Genomic DNA, 22280 nt, shown 5'->3' with positions numbered 1-22280 from the left:
GGGTGGTGAGTCCCTGGACCTACATTTTTTTTTAAAGATTTATTCATTTATTATATATAAGTACACTGTAGCTGTCTTCAGATACACCAGAAGAGGGCATTGGATCTCTTTACAGATGGTTGTGAGCCACCATGTGGTTGCTGGGAATTGAACTCATGACCTCTGGAAGAGCAGTCAGTGCTCTTAACCACTGAGCCATCTCTCCAGCCCTGGAACTACATTTTTTTTTTTTTTTTTTGGTTCTTTTTTTCGGAGCTGGGGACCGAACCCAGGGCTTTGCGCTTCCTAGGTAACCGCTCTACCACTGAGCTAAATCCCCAGCCCCCTGGACCTACATTTTTAACCCAAATTTATTCCAGTCAAAGTAGAAGATGATACTCAGTGGCAGTGTGTGTGTGCTGTAGCTAGCTAGATGTTTTGTGTCTTTTTATCTTCAGTTTGAAATATTTATGTGTATGTTTGTCTCCAGTGTGTGTATGTCATGTGAGTGCGGTGCCTATGGAGTCTAGAAGACGGTGTCAGATCCCCAGAACATGGGTATTGGGAACCAAACTTGAATCACCAACCAGAGCAGTTAAGTGCCCTTCAGCACTGCAACATCTCTCCAGCCCCTTTGTTAATTTTTGTCTTTACTTGTGAGGCTTTTGGTCTCTGACCATGGGGCAGGAAGCCCTTTTCCCTCAGGACCCACACTTCATGCATATCGGCTTCCTTGGTCACTGTGTCCAGTGTATCCTTCCCCTGTCTTGGAGTCAGCTTTCTGGTGAAGCTACATTCAAAATTAAGTGTTGGCTTGTGTTTTGATACAGGGTCTCTTTGTATTGCAGCCCAGGCTGTCCTGGAGCAGCTCCTGGTCACCTTGCCTCTCCTCCCTGAGTGCCAGACCACAGGCTTCAGCCAGCCCAGCCTGATGTTGAGGTTTGTTTTTGTTAACTTCCTTCCCAGAAATAGTTTTGAACTAATCAGAACCCGGAGCCTTAATATCTGTGCTTTCCTCTTGTCTGTTCCCTCTCTAAACAAAGGCTTCGTGTTTTAATAGGCACAATAACAGTAAAATTAGCTTGATTAGGCTCCAGGTGGATTTGAAGTGTATCCTAATGGCATCTCTGCCTGGCTTGGAAGCCATGCATTTTGTTTTGTGCACAGGATGTGAGTGTCACATGACTTGGGGTAGGAAAGGACGATTGAATTAAAGTGGCCATCTGTAGATCCTGCCTCCTGGTTTCTAACCTATTACAATCTGGGAAAATGGACCTGCAGCATGGAGCCAGGTCCGCCTGCCTTCTGTCCTTGATGTGCTAAGTTATACCACACTGCTCCTCCCCCTCTGCTTACCCCACTGGAAACCTTCTGGGTGCTTGGAGAGCTCAGAACCGGAGGTAGGGCCTGTGAGATGGCTTACCAGGCAGCTACCTCTGCCACCTCTGACAACCAGAGTTCCATCCCTAGGACCCACACGGCGGCAGGAGAGAACCTGCCCTGCAGGTTGTCCTCTAGCTTCTTCATGCACATGTTGGCACACACGCACTTCTGGACACCTTTGGCTGAAAACCCACAGCTAGCAGCTCCCTACTTCACGGGGAAGTGGCTGTGTCCACTTGCACTAAGTAGCCGAGCCCCGTGCTGGTGCTAGCCACTCTGCCCAAGTGCTTTTCCGTCTCTCCCTGGAAAGGGCCCTGACCATTGCAGGCTTTCTAATAAGAGGAAGATGAGGCACAGAGCAGCCTACTCATCACCTGAACCAGTTTAATGTGTGACTTGCTAATTAATTAGTCTTTATCTGCATGCTTGGTGGCCCACAGAGGCCTTAAAAAAAGTGAGTTTTTCTTTTTTCTCCTTTGAATCAAAGCATAGGCTATATAATTCCCTGAGCTCACTAAGAACCGGGAATATCAAACCTAGTATTTGAATAATATGATAATTATCATATAATAGTAACATTTGCAAGCAGGAAACAGAACCCCTGGTCATGGCTGCTTCACTTTGGAGCCTTTACTAAGTTTCTGGGCGTTGTTATAAGCACAGCCCAGGAGATAAAGATAAAAATAATTTTCTTGCCATTTTTTTCCTGTGTGGTATCCTAGCGACAATGGAGTGGCTGTCCTTGGGTTTAGGGGCACCAGCTGGGTCTGTGTCAGCACTCACCGAAAGGAAGACCGTGAAGGCCATGGGCAGAGTGGTCTTTTAAAAGCCAGTGCGGGGGGCTGGAGAGATGGCTCAGTGGTGGAGAGCACTTACTGGGTCTCACTCTGCAGCCCAGGCAGATCTTGAACTCATAGTGATCCTTCTGCCTCAGCCCCCCAAGCATTGTGATTACAGGCACACACCACCCACATCTGGATTTTGAATGGTTTCCTAAACTCAGTTATTTTTAGCAGTAATCTATGATCTGACCATCCAAGTAATATGTATTTATTGTCAGACAAGTTAGCTGGAAAATTTCAAGGGAGGAGATAAAAACCCAACACCGTCCTGACACTGTTCCACATTGGCAGGTAGTGCATTGTCTGCCGTACTGAACTGGACACCGACCAGCTTCCAGAGTTAGGGTAAAAGGCTAAAAAAAAGTAATACAGTCAGAAATACCCCATACCACCCTGGACAGTAACTCGTGTGTAACGAAGTCTGAATCCCTGTGAGCTAGAATAACTGACAAATCTCTACACGAAGGCTTGGGGCAAAACGATTCCCCCTTTAAGACAAGTGTGGAGTGTATGTGGGTGAAGAACTGAGGCGCCTTCCTGTGTGCCTGCAAGGTTTGCTCCATTCCATTTTAATATTAGGGTTTCATACCTCTAGTGCGGGATAATGGATTTCCTTGTGCCATAGCAGAACACGTTTCCTGTAGGGCATGGGGAAGGTCAGTTCTGAAAACAAAGGAACACCAGGCAGGACCATGGAAAGTGCATCCCACCCACCCCTTCCACACATGCGCACAGGCGGGATCTCTTGTCTTAGAACCCTCTGCTTATTCTAGAGTAAGTATTATATGTGTATCTTTCTTTTAAAGACAAGGTCTCACTATATAGACCAGACTGGCCTTGAACTCACAGAGGGAGCTCTGCCTACCTCTGCCTTCTGAGTGCCGGGATTAAAGATGTGTTCTACCACACCGGGCCCCCAGTCTATCAGCTTAAAACTTGGACATATTTTACTCTAAGGATGTTCCATAGTGTCTTAACTAGTCTCTTGTGTGTTTAGGTCATTATAATTATGTACCGTTATGCAAGTGGTGACACCAGTGAGTCCTGGGTGGGTCTTTGTGTCTGCCCAGAGTGTATTTTGTGCATAAATACTTAACTGTGGAACTGATGGCTCACAAGAGCTGAGTGTTTTTAAGGCTTTTATCTCATACTGCCAAATTATCCCCAGGAACATTCTACACTTCCTACAGTGGGTCTGTATCCCTGGTTAAACTGGAAATTATTCAAAAGAATTTTCCACAACATTCCTGTTCTTTACGGCCTGGCCAATTCTCTCTCCACCTTATATATGGAGGCAGCATCTCTCACTGAACTGGGAGGCTACTCTAGCTAGCCACCTCGCCTCTAGCACCTCTCTGGCCCTAGGATTATAGGCCGACCACAACACCCACTCAGCATCACATAGGTGCTGGGGATTGGAACTTTCCCACTGAGCCGGCCCTTCAGTATGATTTGTGATTTGGAAGATAGATGTTTGCTGTCTTATATCAGACAGGCTACAGAATGAGAATGACGTTTGTATATTTTTCCAAAGGAGCTATGGGTTAAACAAGTCTTTGGAGAGATATTGTCCTCACCCATCCCTGCACTGTAGATATAAAGAACACACAGAGACCAGAGAGCAGAGGCATTCTGAAGGGCCATGCAGAACAATGATGGTGACACCGGAGCCATCAGTGAAGGTCCCAACTTCATTTGCTCATGGAGGTTAGACAGCCATGAGTTAGGACATGAGAGAGGATTTGAGGGCCCCAGGACACACGGGTAGACTGGGCTGCCCACACCCCTCCTGGACAAAATCTGATTCTTAGGCAGGAGGCCCACTTCTGCCCACTCATCTCCACCTGTTGGTGGTTCCGTAAGTACTCTAATTACTAGGGTACATTCTCAGCAAGCCTCTGCAGCTGCGTGGCGTCCTCAGGGAAGACGTTCTTGATTACTGAGTCAGTTTGGGGTCCCTTGCATAGCTGCTTCTGTGCCTCTGTACTTCTGCGACCACTGTAATGAGTTTGTTATGTGTTTAAGCTCTCATCCTGACTAGACTATCAGGGCTGTGAGTGCAGGAACTTTATCCTCTGAGTGTAGCCGCAGGCACATTCTGAGCCTTATTTTTATTTGAATATTTAGATGCTAATGAATGAATTAGAAGTGTGTGTGGGTTGCTGGGCGGTTCTGTTTCCAACTGCTTGCAGGAACAGAAGCAAAGTCCCTTTTTACCAAGGACACCGAGAGAGAAAAGAAAAAACACAGTTGGGGCTGCCAAAGCTGAGAGGGGTATGGTCTGCTTTCCTGGGGCCTGTCAGTGGACTCCTAGTGTATGGGGTCAGCAGCCATATCTAACCAAGCATTCTTTCCTGGCTTACCAGATCAGCTGGGCAGTTCCCTAGGGGTTGTTAAAGCAGAGATTCCAGAAACATTGTGTGGAAGAGAATTCAAGGTCAGGGCTCTCAAGAAGGTTTTTGGCGGTATAGGGATATCACAGCTCGTCACCTACAACCTGGTTCTCACTGTTGATGGGTGCTCGCTGCAAAGGGCTTGGCAGGGCTATTTATTGGTGGCTGGCTGGGCGCCAGAGCGCCGCAGTGGTGAGGCTGCAGGTCCTGCCCTCCCCGCGCGCTTGCCTCCTTCCCCTCCTCCATCTCTGCCTCCTCCAGTTCGCAGCATCCTCTGCGAGGAAAGGAATGTGCCAGTCTGGGACGCGCCGTCCTGGCCGCGCGGCAGCACCTAGGGCGCCCTCTGGACTGTTAGGGGCCGGCGTCTGGCGCTGCGCGGCGCGCTTGGGTCGGCGCTGATGTCAAGTGGGTGTGGGCTCTTTGCGAAGGCCCCGGCGAGGACGAGAAGGGCGCAAGATGCGCCGCGGGCGCGTGGAGGCCCGGGCACGTTCTGTGTCCCAAAGCTGTTGACCGGTGGCCCACTGGGGTCGGAGCGAGCGTATGGAACCTTGGCGCTGCCTGCCCCGGGATGCGCGCCCCGCCGCCCTGGGGTTCTGGGGAGAGCCGCTGGCAGCCTGCAGGTGTGTGCACGCACGAACTTTCTCGGGCAGGACGCTGGGAGCGTGGGCTGCGGTCTGGTGCTTTGTGTCTGGGTGCGGCGGGTTGGGAGAGAATTCATCCGGCCCCTGATTAATCTCCCCTTGGGAAGGGCGCGCCGGTAGCTGCCCAGCAGGGTTAAGAATCGCGTCTCCAAGTCCTGCCTGTGTTCATGGTAACAGGATTCTCTCTCTGCAGACAGCACGGTTTTCCAAAATCGCCAGTGGTGCGTGGGAACTGAGAGGCCCCAGAGGCATGGGAGCTGCGGGTCGGAGGCTGGTTCCGAAGCGGGTGGGAGGTGACCAGTGGTTCTGCACCGGGTCCGCCAATCCCACCCCCACCCCCTTCCTGGAGCCCTTCCTTGCACACTTTCAGAGAGCAGAAAGCCAGAAGCTGGCTATGGAAAGGTCAGGGGTCAGCCCCTCTTGAATGACATCTCAGGTGTCCTGAAGGAAGGGCTTTGTTCCAGGCTCCCTTTGCGCCAAAACCCTGAAGCCTGGTGGTCTAGGGCTGGGGCTCCAGTGCTGTCACTAGTCTTTCTTGGCAACAGCGCTCTTGGTAGGCAGGTTAATTATTAATATGTATCGGCTGGTGACAGAGACTCGAAATGAGATTGGTGGCTACAAGGTCCTCTTCTCTCTCTCTCTCTCTTTCTCCCTCCCTCCCTTCCGTTTCAGTCCATCATATTGCAGTGTATTTCCAGGGAGTATGTGGGTATTCTCCCATGGAACCCAGACTCAGGAGGACACCCCCCTGCCCCCCCCCCCCATGAGACAGCCAGATTCTCTGGGGAAGACAGCAAGACAATGTCCCTTCATTTTTATCTTTTTAACAGTGTTTTCTTTCTTTGCCTTTGGAAACCAACTGCACTCTAACACCAGACTGAGTTCTGTCAGTGTGCACCTGGAGTTTGGGCTGCAAATGCTACCTGCAATGCCTCACATTCTACAAGTACCTCTGATGTTGCTTTGAGAACCTGGGTTGGTAGGAACTCAGGCACGACCCTGACAGGTGGTACCAAACTCGGGTCTCCTGCGGAGTGGAAGACAGGCATAGGTGTGGAACTATGGGGGCAGAGTGGAGTGAAGCCCAACCCCTAGGCAGTTTCAGTTTCCCTTCTAGTCTTGACAGGAGAGGTAGAGTCTATGACCAGGCGCTAGGTGTGCTGTAGAGCTGGAGTATTTATATCTGGGCCCCAAGGAACAGAACGGAACAGAACGGAAGGCGAAGAGTCCAGGCTATGGAGAGCATGGATGAGAGCAGGCTTTGGGGATAATGGAAGCAAGGCTGAGGAGAGTTGACACCTTCACCCTTCCTAGCAGGGCTGAGTCTTGGGACCAGGCAAGCTGTTTGCCCAGCCTAGGACAGAGTGCCCAGTCTGGTAATTGAAGGGCCCTCTGATTGGTGCAGTGAGTGAGATGAGAAGTGGTCTTACTGAAGGGGTGGGAGTGGAGGTAAGGAAGCTGATTGTAACACTGCCCGTGGCTGTCATTCAGGTGACAGAGGCCCTGAAACAGACCTGGCGTCCTTTCCACCCCAGCTTTCTGAAAACTTCTGCAGGAACTTGACTCCTTAGGTTCCTCTTCCTCCTTACTCCAATGGCTGTGTTTACTGGATAATTGGAGATACAGTACCATGGGCTTCTTCAGCAGGGCCTGCTGGGCTGTACACTCTGGGTGCCACTCCCAGCACCCAGCCCCGTTGTCCTCTCCAGTGTTGGTGGTCCAAGCTCTCCGTGCTGTGCTGTGTGGAGGGCTTGGAGGCAGCTCTGATTGTGAGCCAGGTCTCCTCTGTTGTAGGAAGTTGGCCCAAACCTGCTCATCTTTTGGCTTTCTGTCATCTCCCAGAATTCACTGACAATGGCCCCATCCCTGCCTGGTGAAACCCTCCAAGGGGATTCCATAAAGAGCCAGTGACTAACAGAGTCTCTTAAGCACTGTGAGTTTAATAGGAAGGGACCAGTGATTGGAGGATTTCCGGGGAAAGTAAAGCAGTTTTCATGGAGCTTTTGGAATTCTGGGATGGGTCGTGAGGTCAGAGGATGGGGTGTGACTGTTAGAAATTGTGTCATGTCTTGTGTCCCATCCAGTGTTCAAGCAGTCATGGCATATTTTTGTCTACTCAGAGGCCTCTGCTAGACACTGACTCCAGGGACTCTCTTCTTAGGGCAAGAGGGGAATACTCTGAAGGTTTATCTGATTCAGGAGATAGGGAGGAGATAGAGAAGACCTAGCAGCCTTGTTTGCAAAAAACACAAAGATCCTTCTGGGGGTTGTACTGTCTCTTGTGAGGGTCAAAAGTGACCACTCTTGTAAGGCCAGTGTGCTGTGGGCATGCAGAGTGTGTGTGTGTGTGTGTGTGTGTGTGTGTGTGTGTGTGTGTGTGTGTGGTTTTCTCTGTGGACTTGGGTTTGAACTCAATCTCTGCTTTGTGTGGTTGAGGCAGAGTCAGTTTCTTCACTTGTGGAGTGGGAATAAGGAAACCACCCTAACCCCATACCTGGGAGGATTATAGGAGGTGTTTGGAAAGGATTTAGCACAGTGCTGACTAATTGGCAGATAGAAGATCATTGAGACATCGGCTGGGGGAGCTGCTTTCTCACTAGGAAATAAGAATGTTAGAAACCACATCTGGGCTCCTGGGGATCCGGTGTGGCAGCTCTCCCGGAGGAGTTTAATCACGCTTGAACATCACACTTGGCTTCCAGACTCCAGTACTGAAAGAGGTCTTTGGAGCCTCAGATGCCAGGGCCACTGAAACGTGTCCTAAGACTGGGCAGCCAGCACCTGACTCAGGAGCATAGGCTTCTGTGTGGGAATGGCATTCTGGTAGGACGGGCTGTGTGCCAGAGGCTGTTGGACACCCCTCTTGTGTGTGTGTCATGAGTTCGTGACAATTTTAGAGGCAGATGCTACCATTCACATTTTATGGATGAGATTGAGCTGTTAGGAATTATTTTGATTTTGTTTGCCTCAAGAAGACCATCATTTGAGAGCCTCTAAGTTCAACTTTCCTCAAATATGTTTGTGTACCCTTCTTCATTGGCCCGTTCTGCTGCTGTAGGTGAAATAAAGTATAAGCTGTAGACTGTTCTTACTGGTCCCTTGTTCAGATCCTCCATGGGGCTCAGCCCTTGCAAAGAGTGGCCCCAGCTCTCTGACTCTTCCTTACGTGACCTCTTCTATCTCATTGCCTTTGCTTCCCATGACCCTGTGTGCACTGAGGTCTGAAGTTCCCCAAATGTTAGAGAAAAAAAATGTCAGCAGACCACCCCCCATACTTGTTATCCCCTGAAAAGTTCAGTATAGCAATAGTTTACATATTGTTCTACTGTAGAGCTATTTAAAGCAGTCTATAGGTAGATTAAAGCATATAGGAGGAACGAGGAGGGTCTGATACTGTGCCATGTCACGTAGGTGGATGCTTTAGGAGCTCCTGGAAGCAACCCTGAGACACAGAGGGGCAACTGAACTATGTGGGGTGACATTCGTGTCTTTTTGTTCTTGGTTTTCAGGACAGAGTTTCCCTATGTGGCTCTGGCTGTCTGGAACTTGCTCTGTAGGCCAGGCTGGTCTCAAGCTCACAAGAGATCCATCTGCCCCTGCCTCTAAAGTGCTGGGATTAAAGGCATGGGCCACCATACTCTGCTAACAATTATGTCTTTTTAAAGACACTCAGCTTGGCTTATTTTGCTTGTTTGGGTCACTCAGTAACTGGAAGGGTGGGAAAGTCTGAACTCTCAATAGGGTCTCAACTGAGTTTCAGAGCTGACCGAGCCTACAGAACCATTTCTAGTTGGTCCAGGACCAGAACTTAGGCTCCCCCTCCTATTTGTGTCTCAGGGTGTCATGCAGGGCTCATACTTTTATCTTTAACAGTTTTATACATTAGGGGTATTTTTCACATGGAATTGAAGAACAAAACAGCTAAAACTTTAAACTCCCCACTTGTCATTTATTACTGCTTTGGATGTGGTTAGAATTGTCCTGTCTGTTTAGAGAAAAAAGTGGAAGTACGGGTTGGACAGGGCCCTGGCTGAGATTTCAGAGGCAGTGTGTGGGTGAGCTGCGGTAAGCGCTCTCCCAGTGAGGGACTTGCCCAGCTGCCTTTAGTGTTTCAGGGACCGGAAGAAGGAAGTGGCCCCAGTGAACATATATATTCTGCTTGATGGGTGTCTTACTCATGATCATGTCAGCGAGAGTGGGCACATTGTGTATATTGTGAAAGCCCAAAGTGAGAGAGGACAGGGAGCATGGAGTTGGGGTTCAGATCTCGGCTTTCTCTCATTGCTCATAGCTGTTTTCCACAGATTGTGTGCCGTCCTCTAGGCTCTGAAATCTGTTAGGGCCCGACTGCTCCAGCACCAGGCTCGGGTGGCAATGAAGAGGCTGGGTTCTAGGTTGCCATCACAGCCTGTTAGTTTAAAGCTTCCTTTTGATAGAATTTCAAAGACTGGAATTTATCAAATCTGACTCAGGCGGTTAAGCGATAGAGAGCACTTATCCTGCTGCCATTTGGCTAGCGTTCACATTGTGTGGTGACGCCACAAGTCTCCAGGAAGATGTGGTCTGTGCCTGTCAGTTTCTTTAAAGGGCAGTTGTCACATGCATTTTGAGACACAGTTATATGCCTGCGTTTTCAGCGTTCAGAGAACCAGTCGGAGCCTATGCACCTAGAGCAGCAGGAGGAAGAGGAAGAAGAGGAGGGGGGAGGAGGAAGAGTGAGCCGCTGCCTCCTTAGCTGTGAAGAGACCCAGAGCTGTAGGCTGGAGAGGGAAACAACCATCAGGGTCTGCTTTGGGGATATGGCAGGCTAGAACAATGGGTCTAAGTTTTGTCCCCTTCCTAGCCCTGCCAAGAAAGTGCTGCCACTTATTGGTATACTGTCTCACTGAACAGAGTGTACCTTGTCACAATGAATAGCTCACATCACCAGCACAGATTAAATGGCCTCACTGTGACGTTTCCATAGTGCCTGCCACCTTGCTCTCTTTGTCTTCAACATGAAGCACCACTGTCCGTGTGCTACACATAGGTGCTGTGACAGCTGGACCAGATGTCCATGTTCTAGTCCCAGAACCCATGTGCTGTCTGTCTAGAAAAGAGAACTAGTTTACAGGAGTGAGGAAGAGCAGGGCTTTGGATTCCCTGGTGCAGAGAGCCAGAGCCTCCAGAGAAGAGGTGAGGCAGGTTGTGGAGGCTGTGAGTCTGGGAACATGGGCAGCCTCTTGGGGGATGACAGAGGTCAGGGATGGATTTTAACCTCAGTCTTCTGATAACCTGCTCATACTTTCGTTCAGTGAAGCAGACTTCATATTTGTAATCTCTGGAGCTTTGCACGCACAAGTGTGAGTGTGTGGGGTATGTGTGTATGGACAAGTTTTAGTTAACTCTTCTATTAGTGGACCTTTATCTGTACTTAGTCCATAGAGGATGTCAGACTTGGTTATGAGAAAAATAAGATATTCAGTAAATTATCAATTTTAAGAATAAAAATTTAAATTTAGTAAAAATTTTAAATTTAATATATTATTGTTACTATTATTTTGAGATCGAGTCTTAGTATATAGCCTAGGTTGGCCTCAAACTTCTACTTCTAGCCCAGAAGTTCTCAACCTGTGGGTGGAGACCCCTTTGGGGAGGGTTGATGAATGACCCTTTTACAAAGGTAGCATATCAGACACCCTGCATATCAGATATTTACATAATGGTTCATAACAGTAAAGGTTACAGTTATGAAGTAGCAGTGAAATAATTTTATGGTTGGGGGCGATCACACGTGAGGAACTGTGATAAAGGGTCATGGCACTAGGAAGGTGGAGCACCAATGCGCTAGCCTTTGCTTCCCAGGTACTAGAATTACAAGTGTGTATCCCATGCTTAGCTTATTATCTATTAAAATGCCTGCTAATTAATTAATTAGTTTGTTATGTGTCAATGCCCACATGTTCAACAGTGCTCCTGTGTAGGCCAGAAGACAACCTGTTCATTTCCTCTGACCGTGTGGGTCTCAGGGATCGAATGCAGGTCGTCAGGCTTGGTGTCATGTGTGTCTACCACTGTACCAGCCGCCGCCCCATCAGGGCCTTTAATATGAACTATAGATGTCTAACTTATTTAGTTTCACTTCTGTAGTCCTACTTAACAGTTCTGTTGTTTCCCTTTTGTTTTGTTTTTCAAGGCAGGGTTTCTCTGTGTAGCCCTGGCTGTCCTGGAACTCACTATGTAGACCAAGCTGGCCTGAAACTCACAGAGATGGCTCATCTCTGCCCCCTGAGTGCTGGGATTAAAGGTATACCATTAAAACTGGCTCTGTTTTTCTTTTAAAGCAATAAAAACAACCGTGAATTTCTTTTCTCTCTCTTGGGGAAAGATTTCATACCCACGCTGTGGCCTGGGCAGGATTTGAACCCATGGCAGTCTCCTTGTTCAGCTTCTTAAATGCTGGGATCACAGACATGGGCTACTATGCTCAGCTACAGTCAAACTTGTAATAAAACATTAAACATTAAAACAATTATTATTTAAGATTCTCTCTCTCCCTCTGTGTGTGTGTGTGAGAGAGAGAGAGAGAGAGAGACAGAGACAGAGACAGAGAGACAGAGAGAGAGAGAAACAGAGAGAGAGAGAGAGAGAGAGAGAGAGAGAGAGAGGGAGAGAGAGAGAATATAGAGCGTATGTAGAGTGTGTTTAGAGTGTGTGACTTCCGCATGACATGGATATATATATATATCTCAGAGGACATCTTGTGTGAGTTGGGTCTATTGTTCCCTCATGTAGGTCCTGGTCTAGAACTCAGGTAGGGTTGGTGGTGAGTGCCTTGCTGCTGAACTCTCTCTCCAGCCTTCCCTCTGTTTGTATATTGCAGACTCTTATCCTCATGTGACATTTAACACAATTTATAAAAAACTTGTATTATTGATTTAATATGTTTGCAGTTTATTCACTTATGTATTTTTTAGACTTGGGCTAGCTATAGTAACTGGCCTTGAATTGTCCGCAGTCTGCTTGCTTCAGCCATGGAGTGCTGGGATGATGGGTGTATGCCACTTGCCGCCCTTGTTTAGTTTTGTAAGGCTTCCTTCCTCACTAGATGGTGCCATTTGTGCTGTCTTCAGTCAGTTTGTAGTAGCATGACATGAAGCAATATAGACAGACACCGAGCACACAGCCGTCACACACATGGTCAGCCCTGTCGTCAAGGGGAGGCAGACAAGCCAGCAGCCAGACTATATATTGTGGTAAGGCCCCAGCTGGACTATATATCCAGGGTTTTAGAAGCCCTGAAGGATGGTTGGGGAAAGGAGGCAGGAAGATCCTTACTACAGCAGGAAAAGCGCGGGAAAAGCGTGGTCAAGGTCCTCTAAGTAAGACCTGAAGGCAAGGCGGGGCTAATGGCCACTCCACACAAAGCCACTTCTTCCTAGGCTAATATGGCCCAACTCTCACCTCCATCCCATTTTCAGACCAAAACCTGTGGCCCTACATTGGTAGGAGACACTGGGACTGAGATTTGAACCCAGGCCCAGAGCCTAAATTCTGAAAATGCCTCTGTGAAAAGATCCTGGGGCCCAAAGATAAGAGAGTAGAATGTGACCCTTGGACACCCAGCTTCGTCAAGAGCAGCAGGGCTACTTCTAGGGCTCTCCAAGAGGTCAGACCTGTTGTTATTGACCCTCCGTCTTAGAAGAAGGGGGGGAAGCATCACTGACCCCTCATCTGAGGCCCCAGACCCTCCCTCCTGCACCTTCTGGCCATTGTTTGTAATTCTACTCAAATCGTAGCCCCATGGTCTCAGGCCGTACTTGGAGTAAGACTGTGGAGATTAGCTGAAGGGAGACTCTGTCTTTAGCTATGAGGAGGTCATCATCCATGCTGGGTGGCACTTTACATGGGGTGCAGCTGCTTCACTGTCACTGCTCATATAAGTAAACCACTCAGCCGCACACACCCTGTAAGCTGGCTCAGTAAACTCAAAGTTGGACTTTGGTAGACTTGAATTTGGTTTGCAGTTGGGGCCCTCTGAGGAGGGGACAGACACTTGTCACAACTTTTCAAGAGTTCCAGGGATACCTCAGTTCTAGTCTTTAGTCTGCTTCTTTGTAGATTCAGAGACAGCCAACCCCCTCAGCCTCAGTTTCTCCATCTGTAGGGAGGCCAGTGGTCTATCTGCTTCATATGTGCTGAGAGTAGAAAAGGGATCCTGTAAGCTTATTCTGTGAACTCCAGGACACATGTACCTCCAGAGAGGATGCTCACAGGGAGCCCCACCTCTTGATGGCTCTGCATCCTTCAGTGTCCTTGAGGAGGGCTGGGAAACTTGGCCACAGTCAGCCATTGAGGTAATCAGGGACAGCGTCAAGAGGCAGTGAGGCAGCCTGTCTTAGAGTATCGGAGTGGGGTATAAGTTTAGAAGAGAGCTGTGGTTTATTCCGTGCTCTCCGCGCAGATGCCAGAGTAGAGGTGGCTGAGAACACCTTTCCTGATGTGGGGCGTGTGGGCAGGACTCTGTCCCAGCCCCGCCACTTAATTTTCTTTGGTATGACTTGAGGTAGTTGCCCTGAATTATTGGACTCGCCGTTTATTTCATGGAACGAAGCCAACAGTTTCTACTTTGCAGACCATGTGAATGGAGCTTGCCCAGCCCCTGGCTACACTGGGTGAGCAGTTGGCAGGGCTGACTCTGACTCTGGAACGTTCTCAGGTTGCTCCAGGAAGGCCTTGTTTGACAGAGCCCTTCTCCCTCTCCTGCTGTTCACCCTCACTCTGGGTGAGATGTACGGGAGGGTCTGGACAAGAATTTGGAATCCTGGACCCTGTGTGAGTGGGAGTCCCGTGCCTCTGAGTGGAGCAGCAATGTGTGGTTCCCAGGTGCTTCTGCGGGCATGCCAGGCTGTTTTGGAAAGCACGCTGTGTTTGCCTTGCCAAGTGTGGGATCAAGTGTCAGCGTTTTGCTTTCTGGGAATAATGGCTGTGCACATGAGGTAGACTCATTGCGGAGCTTCAACAGACACCAGGATCTCCTCTTTCTTTCTCTTTCTCTCACCCTTGTGAATGCTTTCTGATTATTCTTATTTATAACATTTGGAAAATAGCCCCCAAAGAAGGAAATAAGGATGAATAAATACCTTCACATCCAGAGATGGTTACCACTAATTATGGCAACTATTTCTCCCCGCCCCCACCCCTCCAGTGGTGTGCCGCTTTGGGGTCATTCACACTCTTACAAGTAACCCCTCATCCACTCTGTAAGTCAGCCCAGTAAACTCACTGGGGCCTCTAACTGGATTCTAGTGGAACTGTCCACCCTCCAGTCCTCTCATCTCATGTGATCCAGGCTGTCCTTGAACTTGGTATACAGAGGATGATCTTGGACTTCTCTCTGGTCTTCCTGTCTGTGGCTGAGTGCTGCTGGGGTTAAGGGTGCTGGCAGGCAGTGGGCACTGACAAACCATCACTTTCACCTGTCATGGAGATGGAGCTCTAGGCCTCTTGTACGCTGGGTGGCCATCAGGCACAGGACTGCACTGAGCGCCTCTGGTTTTTTTCTTCTCTCTCTCTCTCTCTCTCTCTCTCTCTCTCTCTCTCTCTCTCTCTTGTTGTTGTTGTTGTCGTTGTTGTTTTTCTGAAGTGTACGGGGTGTCATTGGCAGAGCACAGCTTTAATGTGTCTCACACACTTGGTCACACTCACAGCCAGGTCATCGAAGCCTTGCAGCAGTTTCATCCGCTTTGTGATGGTTGCTAGTGTCCCCTGTTCAGTAGAACCTTCTCCCGAGATGCGTGGAAGAGGTGACTTTTTCCTTCTATTTTCTTAAATTCCTTGAACTTGGTTTTCTAGTTCAAAGATAAGCATATTCAGGTGCATGTCCGTGGTGAGGCAGCTTTTGGCAGTCGGAGTGAGTCCCCTGCCTCTGACCATTGTGCACTATGCTGCCTCCTTGTTACTTACCCCCAGTCCTGGCGGACAGTACAATCAGCCTCTTGTGGCTTGCCAGTGAAATTTAAGTAATGGGTCAGCCTTTCCAGTGCTTCCCTCTTAGTCAGGAAGTTCACCGTGAATCTAACCTAAATCTCATCAGCTGCATTTTAAATCCTCACCTGCTGCTGGTTCCTCTCAGTGAGGTTGAGTGGAGCAGAGCTGCACATCTTCAAGTATTACCGCTCAGCTCCGGCCACCCAGCCTTATGTTACCCTGGAGGAAACTTGAGGGGCTCTGGCTAATGCTGTCACGACTGGGAGGGCGATCTCCGCATCAAGTTGCCACTGATAACACCAGGTAGGGTTTCTGCATCCTAGGGAGGCCATCCTGTGGAAGCCAGCATCTAGACCTCCCTTGCCCTCAGCAGAGCCTGTGGGGCAATTATCATGCAGAGCAGTGCTTGACACTGTGGGTCTATCAGATTCACTCTCTGGGAAAAGATGTGCTTGGGCCAGCCGAATGATTTGCCTCCCAAGCTAGTTGACTGAGCTCTTGGTGTGCATTGAAGAAGGATGCTCCCTGAAGGGAGGGGTGCCGGGATGATTCAGAACAGCTCTGGCAAGTGCAGGAAGCCAGGGTCCTAGCCTGAGCCACCCACCTTTGCTAAACCGCAGCTGGGAGTAGCCTGGGACGCCTTTCTGAGCCAGTGTCTCTCATCAGGAGACCCTAGCTGTATATCGGGAAAGGAGCACGCTAATTTGGAATGGAGATAAAATGCAGAAAGCTGCAAATTTGAGGACAGCAAGAGGACCCGTCCTCGTTGGGTTATTTTAGAGTCTGGCAACAGCCCCATCAGGGTGGAGCCAGCCTCCTAGGATAGAGCCCAGACCTGGAGGCCCCTGTGGGACTATTTGCTGTAGGGGGTGGAACTAGTGTCCTCAGGGACCTCGCCCAGGCTGGCTGGCCTTCCCTAGCTGCATGCTGCCCTTCCCTTCCTCAGCACCAGCAGACCCCACCTCCTGTGACTGCACAGATGCTGTATTTGGGCAGATGTTCCAAAAAGGAAATGCTTAGTTCTCTCCTTCAGTGCCTGGCAGTGTAATGCTAGGCTGAAATAAAAGGAGTACCTCAGAGTCTTGGGCACTGGGTGAAGAAGCTCTCTGTTAGCTGGGCAAATGGTAATGCACTCACCTTCAATCCCAGCCCTCAGGAGGCAGAGGCAGGTGGATCTCTGTGAGTTCAAGGCCAGCCTGGTCTACAGAGTGAGTTCCAGGGCAGCCAGGGCTACACAGAGAAACCGTGTCTAGAAAAAATAAAACTCCACAAAAAAAGAAGCTCTCTGTTGGTCACCTCCCACTTTAACCAGCCAGGCCAGACTGCTATCCTCCTTCCAACTACCTTCCTGCCCACCTTCATTGCCAGCCTGTATTCACCTTGATGTTGAATGTCCCTGGTACTTAGCTCACCAAGTTGGAGCCCAAGATCCCCACTGCAAGGTCTGCCCCCATAAGTACCGTCCCTGGCTATACTTAGACCCCTGGGCTAGATGCCTGGGATTGGTGCAGAGGCTCTGATTTCTGTTCTGGATTAGGGCATTGCTTTCCCAAAATGTTGCACAGGTGTCTTTATGCTTGTTGATTTTCCTAAAGCCTCAGTTTTCTCCCTGTGGGAGCAAATGTCCCTTTCACTGGGGTCGAATATCAGATATCCCACATATCTAGTATTTATATTGTGATTCATAAAAGTAGCAACATTACAGTTGTGACCTAACAGTGTAAATAGTTTTATGGTTGGGGTCACCACAACCTGAGGAACTGTGTGTATTGAAGGGTTGCAGCGCTAGAGTAGTTCAGCACCACTCTCCCAGAGTAAGGTGGAAGACATACTTGCCACAACCCCTCAGCACTGCCCTTCATGGGAAGACGAGCATTCGAAGCCAGGGATGCCTGTAGCAGACGTTTGTTCCATATTGTCTTGGGAACCAAAAGGGAGAATGACAGATGAGAGCATCTGCCGGACTCTCCTGAGCTGGGTCAGCTTGTGGGGATGCCCTTGTGGGGATGCCCTTGTGCAGATCCTCTGCGGGCAGGGCTTGAGCTGTGTCTTGCCGCCTGCTAACTGAGGTGTGGGCAGGATGAAGATGCTGGGTCAGGTCAGTCGATGAAACTGAAGAAGCAGCAGTGAAGGGCACCTGTGTGTGGCTCCTCAGCCAGGGCCTGGAAGCCCCTCCCCTCCCTTTTTCTTTTCTTTCTTTTTTAACTCTTTGGAGGGGCGGGGAATAAAGCTGTGAATACCAGACCTTAAGTTTTTCACTTTGTGCCCTAGGGAAAAAAGACAGTCAAAGGATCAGGTGCCTACAATGTGGCACAAGCCCTGAAGCCCAGGCTAGCCAGCTTCCTGGGAAATGTTGGGGGTACCTTTCCTCAAAGGAGTTAATGAGGGCAAGCCATTGCTTGGGTGAAAAACAAGCCCGTTTGTCATTTTGTTTGTCCAAGGTATCTTCCTGTGACTTGAGCATGGCTATTTTCCATGGCTGGAGCATCCATCCCCACCCTCCTCAGGGTGCTTGAGGCTGGAGTTTTGCTCTGTGAGGGCTGCACTTTCATCTCCTGGGCTGCCTCCAGACTCTCAGCACTGCAGAAGCTAGCACTCCCAGGAAAAAGCCCTTGTTACTCTCACACCTCTAGGCTAGCAGTGGGGTGGAGTGTTCCCTAGACTTGCAAATCTTACTTAGAACAATTAGGAGTCCCCTGCACCCTTTAGACTGCAATCTGACAATTACCTGGAACAGCCGCTCAGGGTGGTGGTGACAACTGCAGAATTTCTAGGAATAGATTTTACACTCTAGTGAGACTCCTACTGTCTAGGTACAAGAATTTTTGAGAATTACTATGTCACATTGCCCCCCTCTTGTTTTATAGTAGAGAAATACAATGTGGTTAACTTGCCCAACTACCTGGAAGGCTAACACTATCACTTCCAACTTGCAGAGTTCATACCTTTGTGGACCTTGGCCCATCTTTCTGCTGCTCCAGTGTGCTGCAATCATTGTCTGGAAGTAGATTATTCCTCAGTGCGTGTGCGTGTGCGTGTGCGTGTGCGTGTGCGTGTGTGTGTGTGTGTGTGTGCATGTGTGTGTGTGTGTGTGTGTGTGTGTGTGTGTGTGTGTGTGTAGCTCTCCTACCTCTAAGTATGAAAAACGTTTCCAGAGTTGCCAAACATCTCCTGGATGCAAAATCATCCCAGTCAAGACCACTGGTTTCGTGGGAGAAGCTGCGGCCAGAGCTATCCCCCGATAGCTTTATGTTTGGGGATTTTACTTTATCATTTGCATAGTTGGCTTCCCCCCAGCTTGGCCAAGCGCAGGGTTGCAGTCATAAATAGAAGTCACACTGCATAGAAGCTCTCCTCTCATCTGCAGCTTGGCCTGTGGAGGAAGGCATAAATCAATTTGGAAAGACCACTTGCTTTGGATTCTATTCTGTGGCTTCTCTGCCAGCCCTGTGCTTCCAGCTGCGCGTGCGATCTTGAGCAAGTTGCTTAACCTTCCCCGGTGCCTTGTCTTAGCTGATTATGATGGAAAGAAATGTTTGTTGTCAGTGAGAATGAAGTGACACCTTGCATGTGGGAATGTTTATGAAACATTACTCATCTATTAAGTGGCGATGCTAAGATTCGGGTCTAATTACCAGCACTCGAGAGTCCTCAGGTTGGAAAGTGCAGATCTCAGTGTAGTGGTTCTAGTTGTATGTTTGGCCAAGTACGTTACCCTTCATTTCCGCCCGTGGAGTTTTAAGCTTCCGCCTTCTCACTTTAAATTTAATCTGTAAGACCAATCAGTAAGTTTCTCTTTGCCTGGCAGAAGCCAGTTTTTTTGGTGTATTATTTTTTGTTTGCCTGTTTTCTTTTTTGTCTTTTTATTTTTACAGTGAGTTTCTGAAGGACTGTCAAATCTTGTATGAAAACCAAGTCACAGGCACCTTTTCTCCCCATGCTGCTGGCTTCCACAGAGAGTTAGGTGAGAAGCCAGTCCTAGCCTGCAGAGAGGCTCCTAGGTGTGCTCAGCTACTGTAGTCTTTCCATTTGCCGCCGTGAGACTGGGCCCAGGCGCTCCAGGTTCAAGGCTCCAGTGTGACATCTGCACCTTCCAGCTGCTGTGTCTGAGGGGAGGGTGGGTCAAGAAGGACACGCAGGCTGCCGCAGCTGCTCTGCAGGTCTTGGGAACCTGTATTCCTCTCAGCAACGTACGGGTGGAGTTTTACTAGAGTACACATCACACATGTGTGATTGTCTTTGACTCCTAGACCATCTCAAAGGGAAGAAGGCAAGGACACAGAAGGCCCCGTTCTTCTGTGGAGACAAGAGGAATTGCCAGAGAAGCTGGAATCTCCTTTTTTATTTTTCATGTCCTCAAACGCTGTCCCTGTTGTTGCGGTGAAACACCACGACCACAAGCATGTGGAGAAGAGGTTTATTTGGCTTACATCTCCTGTATACACAGTCTATTGAGAGAAGCCAAGGCAGGCAGGCAAACCTGGCAGGAACCTGGAGACAGGAGCTGGTGAGAGGAGTGCTGCTTACGGGCTTGCTCACCCTGCTTTCTGATCAAACCCAGCACTTCCAGCCCAGGAATGGCACCAGCCGCAACAGGCTAGATACCCCCCGCAGCAATCATTAATTTTAATAATGCCCTACAGTCTTGCCATATGCCCAGTCTTCGGGAGGCATTTTCTCAGCCGAGGTTCCCTCCTCTCAGGTGACTCTAACTTTGTCAAGTTGACATAAAAACAAGCCAGCACATTTGGCCAGTTTCTTCTACTGAGAATTGATCTTTTAACATGGCTATACATACTAATGAGTAGTAAAACTGCTACATTGTTGAGTGTTTACACCAACAGTGACACCTCACTGAATCCATCTAAACACCTCACATCATTTGAAGCGAGCAAACAGAAACAGGCTGCATGGAGAAATGAGAATCAGATCATTCCCATTCCCATTCACAAAGCCTAAATGGCCTCTTTTCTGCCCTGCAAGCACAGTGTACCCACCTGCAGCTCTGCCCAACTCCAGTCAGTAGCTGCTTACAGGTTCCTACGTCAGTGTTCTTGGTCTGCCGACACAAAATGTTGGGTGGCTTAAGCAACAGAAATGTATGTTCTCAGCCTGGAGGCTAACAGTCCAGGTATCCTTAGAGACCTATGTCCTTGGCTTGTAACCTGTCTTTTAGTTGTTAGCACTTCATCTTTGAAGAGCCAGGTTGTATGCTCTTGTTTGCTTTGAGACAGTCTCACTATGCTGTCCAGGCTGTCTCAACCTCCCCAACCCAAGCATTGTCCCATGCGCCGGTCTTGTGAGCAGCTGGGATTTAAGGTGCAATTGCTGTGCATAATCCGGGGTTCGAATTCAAGCTCAGCCACCCTTTGACTGCTCTGACCTTTATTGTTACTATATTCTTAAGTTCTGTGGGGGAGGAGATCAAACATGGATTTCACTGGGAGATGTGGGTCAGCCCACAGGAGTCCTGTTTGTCAGGTGTCCATTTTGATGGGTGGCACCCAGCTTGCTAAGCTGCTCTTTGACCCCTACAATGCTAAGAGTCTGATGGAAGGGCTGCTGCTGACCCCAGGAGCCTGAAGGCTGCCTGCTGTCAGGAATCACACCTTCATCTTCCAGGTCTACATCTGCCTGGACAAAGCTGTCATCTTCTAGAATATCACCTTCCCTAGTGTGGAGTGGAAGTCAGGCTGGCCTCCAACAGATGAAATGCTTCACATTGAAAGGGCTGAGGCTGGAGACCAGGCATGGTAGAGCCTGCCTATAACCCCAGCACTCATAAGGCAGAGGCAGGCAGAGCTCTGTGTTCAAGGCCAGCCTGGTCTACGTAGTGAGTTCCAGGACAACCAGAGTTGCACAGTAAGACCCTGTTGGGGGCGGGGAGACTGTAAACTCTGAGCTCAAATGGGTCTGATTTATACCCATGCTTGATCTATAGCCCCCACTGTCCTGGGGGATAGAGCTGGAGCCTGGGGAATAAGATAGAATTGGGTAAAGCCCACCACTTAGAATTGGCCCGTTCAGCCAGTTTGGGGGGAGGGTTGCGGATTTCTGCCTCTCTGTTTTCCTGGGGGACATGCTCAAAGGAGCTAGCAGCTGTTTCCTACAGATCCAGAGGGCTCTGTCCTGCTTCCCTTCAGGCAGCCCTATGGCTATGGGTGAGGATGGAGGCCGAGATTGCTTAAAAGGAAACAGCCGCACAGATGCTTCGGGTTATGGTGACCTTGAGCAAAGTAGTTAAAGATCTGTTATTTCGCCAGGATAGAAGTATTACTTTAGCGAACAAGATGTTGGAGAATGAATAAGTGGGGGATGGATGGGAGGCTGGAGTAATGGCTGTCTCCTCAATAGTCAGAAATACTTGGCTCTTCTTGCAGAAGATCCAGGTTCAGTTCCCAGCACCACATGGCCACTCACAGCGATCTGTAACTCCAGTTCCAGGGAGTCTGACATCCTTGGTCTCTGAAGGGACCAGATATACAGGCAAAATACTCATTTACATAGACAAAGTAAGTTGAGAGAGAGGGAGAGAGGGAGGGGTAGGGCACCCGATTGGTCAGTTGGTGATTAACAGTGAACACTGTTCTTCCTTTTAAAGGATTTTTATTTTATTTTTACATGAATTGATGTTTTGCCTGCATGCATGTATGTGTGTGGGTTTCAGATCCTGGAACTGGAGTAGCAGACAGTGTGAGCTGCCATGTAGGTGCTCAGAATTGATCCCAGATCCTTTAGAAGAGTAGCCAGTGCTCTTAACTGCTCAACTATCTCTCCAGTCGTGAATACTGTTCTTTCTTACAGAGCTTACAGCCATTTTTACCTAAAGCTCCAAGGGATAGCATGCTTTCTCCTGGAGTCTGTGTGTATCTGCACTCACCTGCGTACACATGTACACAGCATAAAGAAAATCTTGTTTTGTTTTTTAATGAAGGAAACCAGACTTGGTGACTGAGGCAGGAGAATTGTTACGAATACCAGGTCAGCCAGGGCTAAAGCTCAAAATAATAAAATAATTAAGTAAATAAATAAATAGGTGAAACTTTTCGTTCTGTGCGTCTTCTGGAGCTTCA

General features: G+C 49.0%; 1 protein-coding gene across 23 annotated transcripts in view; it reads left to right on the top strand.

The window, feature by feature from the left end:
• Plekha7 (pleckstrin homology domain containing A7) overlaps window positions 1-22280 on the top strand; it is a 183300-nt gene that overhangs the window by 66401 nt on the left and 94619 nt on the right. Inside the window, exon 1 of one of the 23 annotated variants that reach the window (XM_039101147.2) lies at window positions 4859-5217. The exons of 20 other annotated variants lie outside the window; for them this stretch is intronic. In XM_039101147.2, the coding sequence (XP_038957075.1) occupies window positions 5138-5217 (80 nt within the window). In that variant the 5' untranslated portion in view covers window positions 4859-5137. Of the gene's footprint in view, window positions 1-4858; window positions 5218-22280 lie in introns of those variants that run through there. 2 more of the 23 variants (XM_063279520.1, XM_039101157.2) reach the window with 2 other exon arrangements.

The sequence above is a fragment of the Rattus norvegicus genome, chromosome 1, assembly GCF_036323735.1.
Source record: "Rattus norvegicus strain BN/NHsdMcwi chromosome 1, GRCr8, whole genome shotgun sequence".
NCBI lineage: Eukaryota > Metazoa > Chordata > Mammalia > Rodentia > Muridae > Rattus > Rattus norvegicus.
The sequence above is the reverse complement of the archived record's forward strand: the minus strand, read 5'-3'. Positions and strand labels throughout refer to the sequence as shown.